Source organism: Cebus imitator, unplaced genomic scaffold (assembly GCF_001604975.1).
Source record: "Cebus imitator isolate Cc_AM_T3 unplaced genomic scaffold, Cebus_imitator-1.0 Scaffold87, whole genome shotgun sequence".
NCBI lineage: Eukaryota > Metazoa > Chordata > Mammalia > Primates > Cebidae > Cebus > Cebus imitator.
This window is the reverse complement of record NW_016107402.1, coordinates 2,459,102-2,478,690: the sequence shown is the minus strand read 5'-3', so window position 1 is coordinate 2,478,690 and position 19,589 is coordinate 2,459,102. Positions and strand designations below refer to the sequence as shown.

Below are 19,589 nucleotides of genomic sequence, written 5' to 3'. Positions count from 1 at the left end.
GGAAGCCAGGAGTTCAAGATCAGCCTGGTCAACACAGCAAGACTCTGTCTCTACAAAAAGTTAAAGTCAGCTAAGTGTAGTGGCATGTGCCTGTAATCCTAGCTACTTGGGAGGCTAGTGCGAAGCAATCACCTGAGTCCAGGAGTTTTCTTTTGAGATGGAATCTTGTTCGCTGCCCAGGCTGGAGTGCAATGGCGCAATCTCGGCTCACTGCAACCTCCGCCTACCATGTTCAAGCAATTCTCCTGTCTCAGCCTCCTGAGTAGCTAGGACTACAGGCATGCGCCACCCCAGCCAGTTATTATTTTTTAGTAGAGACAGGGTTTCACCATGCTGGCCAGGCTAGACTAGAACTCCTGACCTCGTGATCTGACTGCCTCGGCCTCTCAAAGTGCTAGGATTACAGGTGTGAGCCACTGCAACCAGCCGAGTCTAGGAGTTTTAGAGTGCAGTGAGCTATGATTTGCACTCCAGCCTGGGTGAGGGTGTGAGACCCTGTCTCAAAAAACAAACAAAACAGATGGACATCTAACCACTGATTTTATGCAATAGAGAATCCTGGCCAAGATCAGATCTATAACGCACAAATGGGGAAAAAAAAGTTTAAACACTAATATTTTAATACCCCAATGATACTTTCTCTGCTTCAAAGTGACCATATACATGTTTATAAAAGGGTATACAAAACAAGGCAGATACATACTCTTGGCGGTGACGGGCTCGGTGTCGGGCTTTTGGCCTTTTTGACTGGTACAGCTGGTGACCAGTTTGTAGACGGTGACTGAGACTGGATGGGGGATGGAGGTGCTGGGGGCTTTTTAGCTGCTGGCTCAGGAGACCCGGAGACAGATCGGGAGGATGAGACCCTCCTTACAGACTGTGGGCTTGGTGAAGCAGCCCTAGACAAAAAAGAAAACATTCAGCATTGAGAACAGACATCTCTTCATATGAGAAAACAACCCAACTACATTGTACAGCCAGTTACGAATTTCAAATATTTTTATACCACTTAGATTGCTGGTTGATTCTACTAACATGTCCAATTTACATCACCTGTTTCCTAGAGAGTGGCTACAGCCCCATAATCCTCTATCCGTTCTGTTAATGCTTATTTAAAATTAGTAATGCCAGCTCCTTACATCACACACAAGAAATGTTCTATGTATCACTCAAGTTTAGTTTTGGAAGCATACCCCTCAAAAACAAATTGGTAACTGCTAAGAACCAAGTAAAAGCCTATGACATTTAACTTATGCCATAGAAGCTATCCCAAAAATGAAATAGGATCTGTAAATAGAACCTGAAGTTTGACTTAAAAGCTCATATTTATAACTTATTTCTTTTATATGGGGGAGGGGAGCTTCCAAATATAAAGAGCTATGTAAGTATTCCTAACCAAAAAGCATAAAATATTTTTACTTTTTTATCTTTTTAGGTTCCGGAGTCCTGGAGACTCTCCTAATGGGCCTAGTACTTGGAGATGGGGACTGTCTTCTTTGGGGTGATGAGGACGCTCCTCTTCGGACAGGTGGAGGACTTGAGGTGGTCTGAGGAGCTCGAGGCCGTGGTGAGGGCGAATGCCGTTTGTTTGGTTGTGGTGATCGGGCCTCCCGGGTAGACCGGCTTGGGGAAGACCCTTTCCTATGCTTGGATGATAATGAAGGTGAACGTCTCTTGGTGACTGGGGAGCTTCTTTGTTTGGGAGGTGGAGAATGGGAGACCCGATGCTTTGGTGGTGGAGATGGTGATGCTCTTCGTTTAGGAGGGGGAGGAGGAGAAGCCGTTCTTCTCTTTGGAGGTGGAGAAGGAGAGTATCTCCTCTGTATTGGAGGAGAGTATCTTCTAGGAGAAGGTGAGCGCCGACGTGGGGGTGGAGAAGGAGTCCTAGGAAAAATATACATTATTAAGCTGAAAGGCTCAGCAAAATATAGAAACAGGATGAAGAGAGAAGTAATCAGTAATTTTGAGCCGGGCGCGGTGGCTCACGCCTGTAATCCCAGCACTTTGGGAGGCCGAGGCGGGTGGATCACGAGGTCAAGAGATCGAGACCATCCTGGTCAACATGGTGAAACCCCGTCTCTACTAAAAATACAAAAAATTAGCTGGGCATGGTGGCGCGTGCCTGTAATCCCAGCTACTCAGGAGGCTGAGGCAGGAGAATTGCCCGAACCTAAGAGGCGGAGGTTGCAGTGAGCCGAGATCGCGCCATTGCACTCCAGCCTGGGTAACATGAGTGACATGAGTGAAACTCCGTCTCAAAAAAAAAAAAAAAAAAAAAAAAATCAGTAATTTTGGCTACACTATAGTTACCACTAGGCAAAGGGGAATATACTTATAAGTGAACACGCCATCTTTATAGTCTCACTTAAATATCAATAAAACTTGCTTATCTCAGCTGACTACAACACAGGGCATTTTGTCTGCAGGACTAAGTACAAAAAGGAAAAAAAAGACATTTGGATTAACAAAAATTTGCAATTTTCGGAAAAGGTGAATTTGTGAAGTCTTTTAACATCTATACGAAATCAATAATGTTTTTTTGTAAAGAGAATCTTGCACTATAACGAATTAACTGTGAACATCAGTTATTATATAATAACCAAGTAACTGTATTAGAAGGACCCTATTACAGTCACTTAGGAAGTCTGTGCTTTCAAGAGCATCTTATATGGTATCCTCTCTGAATTAGCATTTGGACTCTGCATGAATAATTAAGAGTTCACTGTGCAAGCCTTAAAGACACTTCTATCTCCCCTCAAAAAGACTGTTCCATTTTCTGTCTCAAAAGACCACTTTTCAACAGAAGTCTACTATTGCTAGGCAGAATGCATCTCCAGGAAAGACCAACTTGGCCTTCCTCTTAATGCTTAATTCCTATATAAAACTAACTTAGCTCTTAGGAATTAGATTTGACTATAACATTCAGCCCCAACTGCCTAACTTCCTCTTGGATCTTGCAGTCTTTCAGCAAATCCTCTTGCATCTTGCAGTCTTCAGTAAATTCCTGCCCAGAGTTAGCTTTACAATAGGCCATGTATTTTGGCAATGTGGTAGGGAACAGTTTCATCACTGTATTTGGGCAATTATTTAATAATTCTGAACTCCCCATTTTCTCACCTGAAAAATGCAAACAATACCAACTGTTAAGCAAGGTCACTTTGAGGACTAGTAAAGCATATAAAGCACCTAAGCTTTACAGGCATGTAACAGGCATTCAAGAGTAGCAGCCAGGCCGAGTGCGGTGGCTCACACCTGTAATCCCAGAACTTTGGGAGGCTGAGGCAGGAGGATCACCTGAGGTCAGGAGTTGAGAGCAGCCTAGCCAAAATGGTGAAACCTCATCTCTACTAAAAATACAAAAACTGGCTGGGTGCGGTGGAAGGTGCCTGTAATCTCAACTACTTAGTATTACTAAAACAGCAAAACCACCCCAGTTTTCCACTAAAGAATGTCCCTTTTCTATTCTAGGACCTTACATCTCTTTAGTTCCTGCCAATCTTTGAGTGTTTGTTGTTGTTTTGCATGACTGACACTTTTAAATATTGGTCAGGTATTCTGTAGAATAACTTTCAATTTGGGTTTGTCTGCTATTTCCTAATAATTAGACTGAGGTTTGGCATAATTGGTAAGCATACTACAGAGGTATCCAGGAAATGCTATAAAATCTGTTTGCCCATTTAAAATGTACAATTAAATGGTTTTGGTATATTCATATAGTTCTGCAGCCATTATCACCCCCATGTCTACCCCACCCTAATCTATTTTCTATCTCTGTAGATTTGTGTGTTCTAGACTCTTCATAAAAATGGAATCATATTTGATCTTTTATGACTGGCTGAACCATGCTAGTCTACTAACTCTAGTAAGATGTAATAATCAGAAAAATTCAGAGATCCTTTGGTAGTTCATAAGCATGATGATTGGGTTTTCACACACACACGAGATGTGCCTCTCTCCAACCCTCTTATGAAGTGGGCACCATTACTCATCTTATGTGTGTGGAGGGCTGGGAGACGCTCCAGTTAGCATATTTGGCAAAGTACCTTCGTCGTGGTGGTGGTGTGGGAGACCTGCGCCGTCGAGGAGGAGGGGCGGGCGAAGGAGACCGTCGCCTTCTGGTGGGTGGTGGGGTTGGACTTCTCCTCCGTCTACCACTAAACCAAGAAGAATTATAGTTAATTTTTTTTTTTTTTTTTTTTGAGAGTCTCGCACTGTTGCTACCCAGGCTGGAGTGCAATGGCGCGATCTCGGCTCACTGCAACCTCCGCCTCCCGGGTTCAAGTGATTCTCTATGACTTAGCCTCCTGAGTAGCTGGGATTACAGGCCTATAGTTAATTTTGAGTCAGTTGCATCTATAGTTAAGTGATCTGGAGGACATGGTTTCAATTATCATTAACCCCAAGGGCAGCAATGGTTACTAAGTTTCAGAACACTTGTTTTTCAAACTGTAAGTCAAGATCATTTCAAGACCATGGGTGGCAGCATTTAAAAACTTAATAATATCCCCTTCCTTTTCCCCTCCCTCCCTTTCTTCCTTAAAAAAACAAAACAAACAAACAAAAAAACTCAATAATAAAACCAGAGTGTTTTACTTGTGACAAAGGTAAATACCGTTTTGTGAAATTTTTGTTTTACTCTGGATCATAATACAAAACATTCTTGACATGACACAGAGTGAAAATAGTTTGGCAACACCGCATCAGAGCACTGCTTTTTATTTGGGATACATGTTAGAACCACCTGGGAAGCTTATGTGAGATTTATGTCTACCAGGTCTGGACTAAGGTCCAGTCAGGTGTTTTTTGGAAAGGCTCTCCAGGTGATTCTGATTTTCTGTTAGGAATCAACTGCTTTAGAGACTCTAATACAGAAATTCAAAAATGCTAAGTCTCAAGTGGCTTAAGACCCAAATCTGGATGTCTCTGCTCCAAGCTCTTAATTTTTTTGCCCATGACAGGACTCATGTTTCCTATGAATCTGGAATTATGTTTTGTCTTAGTTCCCCTTTCAAACTAAGGAAAACTATGTTAACTGAACAGACCAAATCCTAAAATTCATTACTAAATTTTTCAACTTAAATTTGCTTATGCTTTTTAAGGACTAAGGCTTCACACTAACACTTTACATATAAAATCTCTGAAACCGGGCTCTATCTCTCCTTCTAATATATGATACTGAAGCATAATTCCCAATAATCCTTTCTCCATCTCTAAATCCTAGGAACCTGATGGCAATTTCTAATGTCATTAAACTTGAAACTGCCAGTATATAATTTAAAATACTTTTTAAATGATGAGAAACAAAACAAAAACATCCTGGAGTAGAGCAATATGCATCAGTGTTGATTTTACTGCAGTGAGAAATCTCTTTCCAGAACAGAAAGTAGTTCCATAATTTGGTGAGGAGGGGAGATCAAAAAGAATACATTGGACCACTAATCTAACTCTGAAAAGCAATTGTTTAGTTACTGTGCTAGCAACTTCACAAAAGCCAGAGGTAATTACAGTTGGGAAAAGAATGCTTTAGCATCCAAACTCATCTTTTTTAGGTTTTTATCTTTCAGTATCAAGCAGAAGTTTTCTCCACAGTGTAAATACCCTGCGCTTTGCTCCACCAACAACACTGCTCACTGGTTCCTTTCCAAGAAAATACTCTCACTGATGAGATTACCTAAAAGAATGCAGCTTCAAAAATTAAGCTACAAAAAGGACAGTGGGATAGCTTCAGCAAGGATAAATACTTCAAAATTCAGTAGCAGCTAAGGCCCCCAAAAGCAGAAAGCTGGTTAAGACAGACTAGTGTAATGTCAAAGGCATAGGTCTAATATTTGACTTTGTCACTTTGTGACCCTAAGAAACTGCCACATCAGGGCCTCTGTCTTCTCACTTATGAGATTAAGGCCTGAATTAGCGTTTGGCTCTAAAATTTTACATTTTCATGGTCACACTGACATTAATAATCAAAAGTTTCAATGAAGATATGCAGCCCACCTTTCTACTACTAGAAAGGCTGAACAGGGCCAAAGTCTTCCAATCATGTTTAATATTTCTAAAGTTTCTCCCTAGTTTTTCTTGCCCTCCCTGATGTCATAATACACCCGCAAATCTAAGAAGCAATTAATCCTATCTCTTGAAAAGTATACAGATACTGTTAAAATCTGTGTGCCACTTGATGTAAGGCGGTGCAAATTATCACAAAACAGCATAACCAGATATTAAAAATCTAAGTCCAAATAAGGGTCTAAAACAAATACTGTAGCTCATGTATAATCCTATCACTAATCTAATGTGTTTTAAAACAATACTCAGACAAAAACAACTTAGGAACTCGACAGCCATAGCCACAGCTACCATACATTTAAGAATGAGGTGAGTCACCTAAACAGAAAATTAAGTTACTAAAACTTTTGACATGTAACCCTAATTTACAAAGTAGTGTCTAACCAACCTTTTAGTCACTGGCGATTGCCATCGCTTTCCCATCTGCATCCTGAGAGCAGTGGAGAAAAACAAATGTCAAGGATTCTATTCATTCAATTATTTACTTGGGTGGATTAAATACCATTAATGGAAATATTTTAAAATACTCAAAGATGTTAAGGAGTTATTGCTGTAACTGTTTGGTTTATTCTTCTAATCATGCACACATATATGGCATGGTGGTTTAAAATTTACCAGTTCTAATTTAATAACCACCCAACAAAGCAAAACACAAAAAACCAACCATATCCAAGTACTTGAAATGAAAGAGTCAACCAAATTCTCTAGTCCCAAGTTATATGACAATTACAGAACATCAGTGAAGACCACTGAAGAAAAGATGTTACCGAGGGGAAGTCTCTTTCTGGCGCTTTCGTGGTGATGGAGAGGCACTCCGGGAAGGGGAATGTCTCCGCCGCCTGCCAACCTCACCATTCTTCACATGGGATCTCTTGGGTCGTTCATCTTCTGAGGAGGAGGAGGAGCCAGAGTCTATAATTACACAACAAAAAAAAAGTTACACTACGTTTGTGCTTGAATCTATCCAAGTTTTCCAAATCCAGGTGGATGGAGTGTTCACTAGTGTAAGCATATATATAAATAAGCCACCAGTTCTGAACAGAATCGTTATCAATATATGCTCAATGATTTCAAAGCCAAGTATATTCATTGTACAAATAAGACGTAGAAATCATTTCCACAGTGCAATCCAATCAAGATGGCACACTCTGGGCACAGTGGCTCCCGCCTGTAATCCCAGAACTTTGGCAGGCCAAGGCAGAGAGACTGCTTGAGCCTTCAGAGTAGCTGGGATTACAGGCCTCTACCATCACCCCAGACTAATCTTTGTATTTTTAGTAGAGACAGAGTTTTGCCATGTTGCCCAGGCTGGTCTCCAACTCCTGACCTCAAGTGATCTGCCGCCTCAGCTTTACAAAGTGCTGGAATTACAGACTTGAACTAATGTGCCCAGCCTGGTATACTTTTGTAATAAAAAAATGCAACAAGCAAAATGAATAGGGTAGATTTTTTTTTTTTTTTTGAAACAAAGTCTTGCTCTGTCACCCAGGCTCCCAGGCTGGAGTGGAGTGGTGCGATCTCAGTTCAATGCAACCTCTGCCTCTCAGGTTCAAGGGATTCTCCTGCCTCAGCCTCCCAAGTAGTTGGGATTACAGGTGTGCACACCACTATGCCTAGCTAATTTCTGTATTTTTCGTAGAGATGGGGTTTTGCCCTGCTGGCCAGAATGGTCTCGGACTCCTGACCTCAGCCTCCCAAAGTGCTGGGATCATAGGCATGAGCCACTGCGCCCAGACTAGATTTTTTAAGTTAAAAAGGGAGGCAACATATCTACAGAACCCATTTACTACAGGTCAGAAGCTGAGCTTCTGTGTGGTTTTTTCTTTTCCTTTTTTTATATGCACAGAAAATTCCTGAATAAAAGCGCTGGAAGGCTGGAAAAAGAATGATACTTTACCAATTTTATACTTCTGTTTTCTGTTTCACTATTGTATCCTAGGGACCTATTACTTTTATAACAATGTAACAGAAGATTAAATTTTGCAAAAGGATTTAAAAAAAAAAAAAAAAAAAAAAAAAAAAAAAAAAAAAAAAAAAAAAAAAAAAAAAAAAAAAAAAAAGGAAAAAGAAAATTCCGCCTTCTTAGATTTCTACATAGGCAAGTAAGTACCCGTGCTGCACATAGATGTTTATTTATTTATTTATTTTAGAGATGAGGTCTCACTGTGTTGCCCAGGTTGGTCTGGAACTTCTGGGCTCAAGTGATCCTCCCGCCTCAGCCTCCTGAAGTGCTGGATTACAGACGTGAGCCACTGCGTCTGGCCTATACACAGATGTTTATATATCAAATATTTTTTATTAGGAAATGTAGTAGAAAAAACGTAATCACTGCCCATACCAGATGAAGACTGCTGGTTTTGTCGTCTGTACTGGCGTCTCTGCTGCACAGAATCTGCTGCAGCCATTTTGCCACCTTTATCTTCTTCTGAAAGATGGATGCATTTAGAAAGTGTTTCTTTAGTTATGCATATAGAAAATTTGACATTTGAATAGGAAAACAGTCTCTGAAACCTTTATCTGATCAAAAATATCAGTTGGATCAAAAATAGCACTATTTTTTTTTAAAGTTGTTTAAAATGCCAATTTACATGCTGATTTAGACTATCTTCACCAAATATAATCAAATTTATTTAAGCATTTATTACAGGTCAGGCTGGGTGCCAAGCATTTTACAAGCAGATACAGTTAATGGTCAAAAACCTCTACTGTCCCTATTTCAGAGATGGAAGTAAGGTTCAGATAAGTTAATCAAAACAGAAACAGTTAAATGCTGGAATGGGGGATTCCAACCAAGTCTGTTTGACTTCAGAGTCTTAGCTCTTATCCTATACTTAATCGTCAAGCAGAAGGGGATGACCAAATGTATAAAAAAATCAACATCAGCTTTAAGAAACACACACCCACACCCCGCACCCCCCCCCCCCCCCCCCCCCCCCCCCCCCCCCCCCCCCCCCCACCAAACTTACCCGATTCAGATAACTCTACTTTTCTAGGCTTCGGTGCTGGTGAAGGGGATTCTCTTTTCTCAGTACCTTTATGTTTTGTCACTAAAAAAGAATATGGGTGGGGAAAAAGCTTATGTACAAAAAAGGGGCTATACAATATAACTGTTAATTTTTAAAATTTATTATTTTTAAATAAAGATGGGATCCAACACTGTATTAGTCAGGCTAGTCTTGAAATCCTGACCTCAAACAATCCTCCTGCCTCAGCCTCCCAAAGTGCTGGGACGACAGGCATGAGCCACTGCACCCAGCCAAGATGACTCTGGTATCACAAAAATGGGTGTGACTATTCTCAAAGATAATTTACTAAGCATTTAAAAATTCCCTCAAGACCTTCTTGTCATATCTGAACACTATCTGAAGTGAAGCAAGAATTTTTAAATGTTTAATGAAAGGCCTCAAAAAGTTCTACAATGATTTCCAAATCTTGAGATTCTCCTAAGAAAACCAACAGTTAAGAGAAATTGAGAGCTGCTACTGAGTGCAATTTGAGCTCCACAATCTAAAACATATACCCACACTCACTCTCTCACACTCAACTTCAGAGACTTCATCAACATGAAAGCTTTTAAGCAACCTCGATAGGTGGGTTCAGAAAAGTAAAAGATGATAAATGATTAAGAAATAGGATCTGATGAAACTTTCACAAAGATATTTGGTCTAGAAAAGAAGAATGGCTGCCCAACAGGCTAAAGGTTCTTTATGCAGAGCATAATCTTCACAACAGCACAAGGGATTTAAACCACCCAAGAAAAAAAGTAGACCGCCACAAATGGCAAAACGTATTAAATGAGAAGACTCAAGGATTCTTTCCAAAGAGTTGTTTAAAAAAAAAAAAAAAAAAAAAAAAAAAAAAAAAAAAAAAAAAAAAAAAAAAAAAAAAAAAAAAAAAAAAAAAAAAAAAAAAAGGCATTTCTATACCTAAGGTAGTAAGATATCAGTGAGTATCCTATGAATTATCCAACTGTCTTTTAACAATGACAAATAAATTGTTAACTACCTTTTGTAAGCCTGCTGTATTATACATACTATTAACACTGTTGCTAGTATCACATCCCTTTCTCCCTGTCCCGTTTCACAAGAGAGGAAACCTGAGGCTTAAAAAGAAGCAACTTTACCTCAGTCACAAGGCAATTTAAGTGAGCTAAGATGTGAATCCAAGAGCCTATTTTCAGGGCATGGGTTCTGATCTGAACTACCTCTGCTTATAGTATCTATCAATTGCTACAACGAAAATCTTTAAGTGTAGTATCTATCAATTGCTACAAAGAAAATCTTTAATGTATATGTGATATATGTGATTACATATATCACATATACTTAAAGATTACATATTATCACATATAATAATATATATACCATAGACTAACCTGAAATACCACTTGAGAACATCCCTATAAGAAATAAACCTACAGATAATTTGATCCTTCAGGATCCTTATACCTGTCTGGTGTGATTAAAGCAATTACCATGGAGTGTTTGACTCAGAATGCAGATACATCTCATTTAACAGGCACTCACATTCAGAATTCTACAATGGTTTATTCCAAGGGGCAGTAATTAGAGAACTGTGATCTACCACAGTAATCACATCTTTGCTAAAGTAGTCAAAATGAAGAATTTACCAGTATGCCTTTTCAATAAACAAACTTCTACTAAAATTTCTACCTAATAAGCCATTTGGACAAATCATTGAATTGGGTAAAGAATGGTTATCACTCAATTAGATATCAGGAACCATGAAAGTACGAATAGCAAAGCATATTTAATACTTGCATCTTAACAAATTCAAAGAAATAACAAGTATCATCTATACACTCCTATCCTGGTTCAATACAATTGAATCATAGCATTATTGATACCATAAATACTAACACTTCAGATTTCTATTTTTCTAGATGAGACTTTACACCATTTACTTTGTTATGTTAATGTTTAATTTTAAGTATTCAAAGGGAAAAGTCATTCTAGCATTAAGTCAGAAATCTTAAAAGGCAACTTTAAAACCAGAATTTTAAATTTACTCCAACAGTCCTATTAATTATTAATCTTAGACCTTCCCAAAAGATCACTTATAAAGGTTCTGTGACCAGCAACAATAAAGTAACCATTAAGTGTCTAGATAGAGAGCACAATTTATTTGGCCAAGCTAATCTAAATAAATCAAAACTACCATACCTCACTACCGGCATAGATAGTGGTCACATACTTCACTGTGTCACTTATCAGTCCAAGCACTATATTGTGTACCAAGATAACACCAATTTAACTATGAGATGTCAATAATTACAAATGTTTCCTCTAAGATCCCTTCAGATGACTGTATACTGTACTCCAAATAATTAACCTGTAAGTTCCCCAAAATGCTTTTCCTGACTCCCTCCCACTTCCTTTGCCCACTATCAAGGGCAGAGCCCTAAAGCCCTGATTAATAGCCACTACAGAAAACATAACTGTAAAATCTATTACATTTCAATGATGTTACTGTTCTAAGCAGTAGAAACTGCAAAGTAATTTCTGAAATCATACTACCAGGTAAAGAAGCTAAAGAATTTTACCCCTGCCCTCCATCTCTCACCATTAGCAATCAAAGAGGAATTCTGGAGTAGGAAAGTTGGGAAAAGTATCCACTATTTAACTGGGAATGACAACTCAAGTTTTATCCCTAGCTGGTTGACCTTAACTAAGTCATCTAAACCTGAAAATCTGTTTCTTGATGACAACTGGTAAGGTCTTTTCTAGCTCTGAAATGTTATCATGGAGGACTGGGATTGGTTTAATATAAAAAGGTTATGTCTGGTCCACGTGTGGTGGCTCACACCTGTAAGCCCAGGGGTTGGAGGCTGCAGCGAGCTATGACTGGGCTGCTGTACTCCAGCCTGCAAGACAGTGAGATGCTGGCTCTATTTTGAGGGGGTTGAGGGAGGAAGTAGTTTTTTCCAAGTAGCTTAAACCAATATTCAGCTCCAGCGGTGGGAGCCTGTGACTACACTGCTTACAGTGCCTCTTTTTGGCAGGGTTTCTGGACATGGAAACCCTGTCCTAAAACCCACAGATATATTTGTCTTCACCATGGCTTCCTTCTTTCCTATGTACGTATCAACTCTGTCTTGTTTGCAAAAATCATATGCCAAAACATGAGAAATTAGCATCTGTAAAGATCCTTTGAAAAAGGTATCTAACATTTCTTAACAACAAACCTATTTTAACAAGGATTTAGTTCTGTTTGGGTACTTTTGTAACTCTTTGGCTATATGATATAAATAGAAAAAAATCATCACTTGATGTGTTTTTGCAAAGTTAACAGGTGTAAAGATTTATGATATTTTCCCCCCAGAGGTTTGTGCTCTAGACAAAGAATAAATATTCAGAAGTACAAACTTCACAGGAAAAGACAAAATAGGTCAGGGCCAGGGGCTTCAGATTTGGATATGGAAACAAAATGGACTGAAATTTTCCCAATGCTGAAAAGCAGTATGGTGCATGAGGTTATGAAAATAGTGATCCTGTGGCCCCTCTCTCAAACTGAGGACTGAACCTGGAAAAGTTAAAGGCTTCTCTTTCACTAGCTGCCTAAGGGGCTAACAAAAATGGACATGTCTTATTTAATCAATGTTATAACTACAATAAAAATGTCACAATTCAGAAAACATTACTTTTCACAGACTACCATCATCTGCTGGTCACCCTTTCACCCTGTCAGCTTATCTATGCCTGTCACAGACAAAAAAAAGGAAAGCAAAATTTGCCTTTGTAGGTATCACCGCATTGCAGCCTCTGGGAGTGCGGAGATAATGAAGCAGGGTAATTAGCAATGCCGATCTCAACAAGCTCATTAAAATATATAATGAAAGTTTTGCCTATCCTCATTTCTTTGTTTCTAACCTGAAATTTTCTCTTAAATTTTAAGAGTCAGGATCTCACTCTGTTGCTGAGGCCAGCCTTGAACTTCTGGGCTTAAGTGATCTTCCTGCCTCAGCCTTCTAAGTAGCTGGGACTCTACAGGCTCCATGCCACCACACCTGGTTCTACCTGCTATTTTCAATATGGTCATAATAACCCCAGTATATGTTAATCTACAGATTGCTCCTTAAAATTCAATTGCTGTAGCAGCTTTTAAGATCCTCCCCGTCCCTTACTACTCACCTTTCAGGCTGTGTGTATCATTCCAGCCCTAAGCTCCAGAGAGCCTGGTTCAAATGGACACTACAGTTTTTTCCATGCGTATTTAATGCTCACAGAACAAACCCCAATAGACCACAACCTTCACTCAAGACTAACACAGCATTCTACTTGCCTGGCAGGATCACAGATCATAAATTCCTCAGAAATCAATCTGCAGAATAAAGCAAGGACAACACTCAGAAGAACCCTGCCTAGAGCCTAAATTAAAAAAATAAATCAGCTTTTAAGAGGACACTATGTCCTTTGCTTGGGAGCGCAACGCGGACAAGAAAGAACTTTTGAGAATATGAAGTCCTCTTACTTAAGATATCAAACCAAAAACCTTGAAAAAAAAGTTAACTGGCCTCCTAGTAATAAAATGATCCCTTATCATGCCAACACAAACTTTGATATGTTACCCCAACTCAAACAGCCCACGGCTGGTAATAGATTTCTCCATCGCGCAATGCCAGAGGGCACTGCTAAAAACGAAACTCTTTTACACATAAAAAAGCCCCGAAATTTTAAAGCAGGAAAAGAAGTAAGCCTATAAGCAAACCTACAGAGAATATCAGATACAAATACTACCTAGCTATTTCATATTTTGAGAGTGAACAGGGAGCAATAACTATGCTTTGTAGCCAAAGAAAGAGAGAACATGTTTCATATGTGTTTGATTTTTACCTTTACCTGAAGTTCTCCCTGGAGACACGGAAACACGACTTTTTCTTGTACGGTTTGACTGCTGGGGTGTTGGGGAATGCCGAGTTTTGGGTGGTGGAGTTGCAGGAGGTGATGGCCTGTGCCTTCGCCTTGGAGGACTTGCTGAAGGAGATAACCTACGAGTTTTTCGAGGGGGGCTGGATGTTCTCTTGGGAGGCTTCTTTGGTGGTGACCGGGAACGAGATGAAGAGGATGATGAGCTACTCCCAGACAAGGATGCTGACGAACGTCTTCTTCTGTGGAATAAAGTATTCATATTCACTACTTGTACACTTACAAAGAACGGCCTTACAGGTATGAACAGTTTACACAAAAATACAGCTATTTTTATCCAACTTTTGAGTTTATGTAGCTAAGCACATAAATGAGTCCAAAAGAATGGGAAAAAAACCATAACCTAGGCCAGGAAACAGCTAGTTCTGAGACTAAATAAACAACTTAATCTGACATATGCTTCTGTCTGTGTTCTCTCTCCAGTTATAAAACTTGTCAGGTTGAATGCTACAATAAAATAACTAACTAGTCCTTCTGCCTTAGGAATGGTATTGGTGTTTTGGAGTTTGCATACAAAATTTGAGTGGCAAGGTATTTTTCATTTAATAACAAAATGTTGAGAAACCTTTAGGTTGCATTTTTTAAAAAGATGTGCAAGACTAAGAATCATTTAGCTACATAAACTTAGAAGCAGGGGCCTCTCGAATTCTGCGGCAAAATTTGTGTTAAGTTCTGTTGCAATTATGTGTACCTGCAGAATTCACCTTTGGCGGAAGAATTCCTGAGAACCTGAAAAAAAGAAACCCTACCTTAAGTGTGAGATAAAAACTGGCTGAAAGGGAATCTTAAAACAATCTGCAAAATATTCTGAACGCTAAATGGCTGAGTAAGGACAATTAAAACATGCTGTTTGCAAAACTCCAGTATAAGAAATAGCTGTTTCCACTAATCTCGTACTAGGAAGCACCAGCATTACTTTTCTCCTAAAGGGAAATTAGAAAAATGTTGATGCATGAAAACGGACTGACCAATAACCTCACTAATCTCCTCTATGAACAGTTAACACATCCGTTCTTTCTAACAATAGCAGTAGTTCAACATACCTTGACAACTCCCTCCCCGAAGAAAATTTTCAAAAGTATGGGACTCTGAAAAACCTAACTGCAGCAACAAAGTAACTCTACAGAGCTTATTTGATGTTTCCCCTCTTTATTTCCAAATTGATTTGGTTACCTGAAAAAACTTCAAAAGATTCAAACAAAAAATTCTGTCCAAAATATAACTGGAAGCTTCATCATTGGTGTTCCTTCAAAAGCCAGGTGAAATATATTGTCAAGAAGCATAAAAACTCTGCTACCAGTGCACTAGGACTTTACTTTGGGTAGATTCAGCCACAAACTTTCTGTTTAAAGTGATAAATCCAAGATCCAAATATTTTATCTCATGCTCATTTTGGAAAGATTTAAGAAAAAAAAAACAAAAAAAAACTGGTACAGTTGGTTTTCAAAAATAACTAGACACAAAACTAGTAACGATTATATCTATGGACTATAGATACATTCTCCTGGGATTATGGAACACTTCCGAGTTATGCTAGTTCTGTCTGAATTATTTATAAGCCTCATTACTTCTATAATGAAAAAAAACTACACAAAAATGTTTTTCTCAAAGTATAACAGCAAATGAATTACTTCAATACTGGTAAAGGGAGCTTACTGGCCCTATAATAAGTACTTTTCAGAAGCCAATTAAAAGCCCAAGAGCAGGTGGCCAATTCCCTTACTTTACATAGGCTTTCTTGGTGAAGTCTAGAAGGGTAAAAGTTAACAGAAAGTACCAATAAGATGATGAATTTCTTGTTTATTTTCCAACACCAGACTAGACATTTTTCATAACATAAACAACTGCATTACACTTCAAATGAAACAGACTCTTTAGAAGACATTATCTAATGAGTTATTTCCTCCAGGGGACATTAATTTAGAGATTATTCTAGAAGAAAAATTATCCAAAACTGCCAAACACTTGACACCTCCAAATTTAAAAAATCTCACCGTCTTACTGGTGATCTACTCCTTCTATGCCTTGGTGGAGGAGGCATTCTCCTTGGTGGAGTTCTTCTTCGAGGAGATGGCCGCCTTCTTGGGCTTGGCCGCCTTCTAGGTGAATATGATCTGCCATAATAAACAGAATTAGGTCCTGAATAAACCAGGAGTGAGGAATTTCTTGGCTTAGTTTTCTCAATGGCCATATTTAAAAAATAAATTTCAAGGATCACAATTTTCCATTATATAGAGGTTTTTATGACACACAGAAAAGTGTCCTCAAATTTTCCATGCACATTCAAAAAATATATGTACTAAACATCTTTCACTGTTTTGAAATTATTTTTCTAATTGTACCCAGTAGAGTAGCATATAAAACCCAAGATCTTTGTTGATCTTAGAGCCACAACTCACCTCGATCGAGATCTATGGCGCCGTCTAGGTCGAGTGTGAGAAGGAGAGCGGGACCGCGTCCGGGATCTTGATTTGGAGCGTGACCGAGATCGTGGTCGGGTCTTTTCCTTCTCCTTTTCTTTTTTGGAATTTTTTTCTGGAGAAGGTTCTTTAGGCTCTGGTACAGGTTCAGGTTTGGGAACTTTCAGAATGTCACTGTAGAAACAAAAGCTTATCTTTTTTTCCTTCTTCTACTCAGACTTCTAAATTATTATACAATGATGTAATAAAGTCTTTCTTCCTTTGTAAAACTTTCCAAAATTTACGGACTTGTTTCTTGCTCCAAAAGATAGATATATACCTATCAGTGAAACCCAGTGAGAAACTAATGTACATTTTCTTTTTTTCTTTTTAGACAGGGTCTCACTCAGTCACTCAGGCTGGAGTGCACTGGAGCCTCAACCTCCCAGGCTCAAGTGATTCTTCCACCTCGGCCTCCTGAGTAGTTGGGACTATAGGCATGTGCCACCATGCCTAGCTAGTTTTTGTTATTATTATTATTATTATTATTTAGTACTGATGGAGTTTCACGATGTCCCAGGCTGGTCTCGAACTCCTGAGCTCACGAGATTCACCTACATCAGCCTCCCCAAGTGCTGAGTTTACAGGCATGGGCCACCCCGTGTGGCAACCACATACATTAAGTGCAAAGTTGTCGACAATACATTGAGGAAAAAAACAAGTTACAATATAAAATACCCGAGGCAACACAACCAAAAGATAGTAGTGGTCACCACCTTTGGGGCATTTTCTTTAAATATATTCTCCTAAACAATTTCTTTTTAATGAACTAATTTTATAATTTTAAAAACCTAAAAGGAAAATAAGTAGTCTGATTTTAATTCAGAGATGTCATATTCGCAGTCACTATCAACAATCTAAAATTGTGACTATAAATGAATTTTTATGTACTTGCCTAGTAGAAGTGGCCTCTTGTACTGAAGGTTCTTTTACTTTCACTGAAGGTTCTGGGAGCTCTGGAGTTTTTTCCTTCTTTTCTGGAGCAGGGGAAGGACTCCGGCTCTTGGTTCTGTGACGGGGAGATCGAGAATGACTGCGCTTTCTCTCTCTCCTGACAGGGGAAGATCGTCTTCTAGGGGAAGGAGATCTGGATTTGCGTCTAGGATGAAAGTAATTTTTTTCAGGTTTTTGAACAACATGGAATGGGAGAGAAGAGTCAAAGGGAGAACTGAGGATTAATCTTTAGTTACACTACTGCTGTTTACATCTGAGATATTTTCCTATGGAAATAAGACATCTTAATCTCATCTACCCAATAGGGAAGAGAAAGATAAGTAAATGAAAGATACCATTCTCGAGTATATCAGTTATAAGGGAGGAAAGCATTGACTTGGGACTCTAGACTTAGGTTCTTAATCATTCCCAGAGATCAAAAGACCAACTTTTCAGAGGCAAAGAGGATGCTTTAAAGCAAACGGATAATCTTTGACAGTAAATCAATAAATCAAACTCCCAAACATATAACATTTAGATGCAGACAGACAACAACAGAGTTCATCAGAAGAGCCTTGGTATGCCAGAAAAATGACTAGTGCCATTAAGGCAACATGTTCTTCAGAAAAGAGAAATATATCGAACATGCAGAATATAGCTTTCTTGGAAGAGGAGAAAACCTCTTTCTTTTTAGTAGTAGCTTGCTAACTTGAAGATTTTTTTCTTATTCACAGAAGGAAAATGGCAGACATACTTCATCAGTAGCCAAGTAGTTACCAACATGACAATTTGTGCTTAGCTCTGTAAGTATTACTTCCATAAAGACGTTTTAGTATCAAATATATAAATGAAAGGGACAAAAAAAATTACCTCTTCTGTTTACTAATTCCAGCAGACATTTATGAAAGAAATAAGCAGAACCCTAAAAATAAAAAGCCTAATGGAGTTCTCACCTCTTACCACAAATACAGAAGCTGAGTCGTGGATTTAAAAATGTGAACCTAACAATAGTCTCATGGAAGGAGGAAAACTAAATGATCTGAAGTTTGGGTTCAGTACAACCATCTAAGAAAAGCAGAACAGGGAATTAGGTAAGTATTACATGAACGGCTAATGAGTACAGATTTCTTTTTAGAAGAAAGGAAATTGAAAGAAAAAAATGAGTCAGAGTACATTTTAAAAAACAGTCTAAAAATTAACTGTTATGCACTAAAGCAATATGGAAGAAGAGTTTAAAGTTTTGATTTAGGAATTTAAAGTTGGATAACTCATCAAGATTTGAGAGACACTTATTAAACAATCTGTCTCAAACAAAAGATGACAAATTTCTTTAGTCCAGAGGCAAGCCACAGTTCACCATGAAAACCGCGTGATGGAACAAATTCCCTGAATAGTGTTGTTAGATTCCTTTTTAACTAAGAAAGTTTCTACACACAGAATTTCTCAAGACCTAAAGTACCTATAAAACATAGTTACGCATCTATTGTATGATACCTTCTTGGGCTACGAGATCTCTCCCTTTTTTCTCTGCTGCTTTCTTTCTCTTCCTTATCCCTTTTATCTTTGTCTTCATCTTGCTTTTTCATAGATGCTAATTTTTCTTGTTCAATCTGCAAAGATCAGGTTTTCAAAGTACACACAGTTGAACATTTGACAACAAACTGAAGAATACTTTCTACATCTGTTAAACACTAATGCTATTAACTGTTAGCCTCTTCTTTCGAACCAGACTGTTCTTTCTTCACCCACACTACAGATACACATTAAGATTGGTATCATCGCCACTCATTTACAAATAAATACTCGGTGAAAATTAATCTCTAAGACCTGAACTAAAGGGATGTTTTCAAGCTTATTAAAAAAAAATCACTTTCACTTTGACCTTATTCTTCTGGGATTTCATCTGTATTGCCCATATTAACAGCTTATGCTGGCTGGGTTGGTGGCTCACGTCTATTAATCCCAGCACTTTGGGAGGTCGAGAGTTTGAAACCAGACCAACCAACATGGAGAAACCCCGTCACTACTAAAATTACAAAATTAGCCAGGCATGGTGGTACAAGCCTATAATCCTAGCTACTCGGGAGGCTGAGGAAGGAGAATCGCTTGAACCCAGGAGGCAGAGGTTGTGGTGAGCTGAGATCGTACCACTGCACTCCAGCCTGGTAAACAAGAGCAAAATTCCATCTCA

The 19,589-nt window shown here is 38.7% G+C and overlaps 1 protein-coding gene and 1 non-coding gene across 24 annotated transcripts in view; one reads left to right on the top strand and one right to left on the bottom strand.

Annotated features, from left to right (window-relative positions):
* SRRM1 (serine and arginine repetitive matrix 1) overlaps positions 1–19,589 on the bottom strand; it is a 29,669-nt gene that overhangs the window by 2,806 nt on the left and 7,274 nt on the right. For 2 of the 23 annotated variants that reach the window (XM_017534580.2, XM_017534589.2), the window contains 12 exons: positions 18,893–19,008; positions 17,361–17,564; positions 16,406–16,600; positions 16,001–16,120; positions 13,914–14,188; positions 9,027–9,107; positions 8,399–8,485; positions 6,828–6,972; positions 6,449–6,490; positions 4,044–4,154; positions 1,420–1,884; positions 704–899 (listed from right to left, as the gene is read on the bottom strand). In XM_017534580.2, coding sequence (XP_017390069.1) covers positions 704–899; positions 1,420–1,884; positions 4,044–4,154; positions 6,449–6,490; positions 6,828–6,972; positions 8,399–8,485; positions 9,027–9,107; positions 13,914–14,188; positions 16,001–16,120; positions 16,406–16,600; positions 17,361–17,564; positions 18,893–19,008 — 2,037 coding nt within the window. The remainder of the gene's footprint in view (positions 1–703; positions 900–1,419; positions 1,885–4,043; positions 4,155–6,448; positions 6,491–6,827; positions 6,973–8,398; positions 8,486–9,026; positions 9,108–13,913; positions 14,189–16,000; positions 16,121–16,405; positions 16,601–17,360; positions 17,565–18,892; positions 19,009–19,589) is intronic. The other 21 variants (XM_017534581.2, XM_037740664.1, XM_017534582.2 and 18 more) reach the window with 12 other exon arrangements.
* On the top strand, positions 3,893–3,995 carry LOC119472177. Its single transcript, XR_005201286.1, has one exon. It is a non-coding gene; the product is annotated as a small nucleolar RNA U13 (small nucleolar RNA).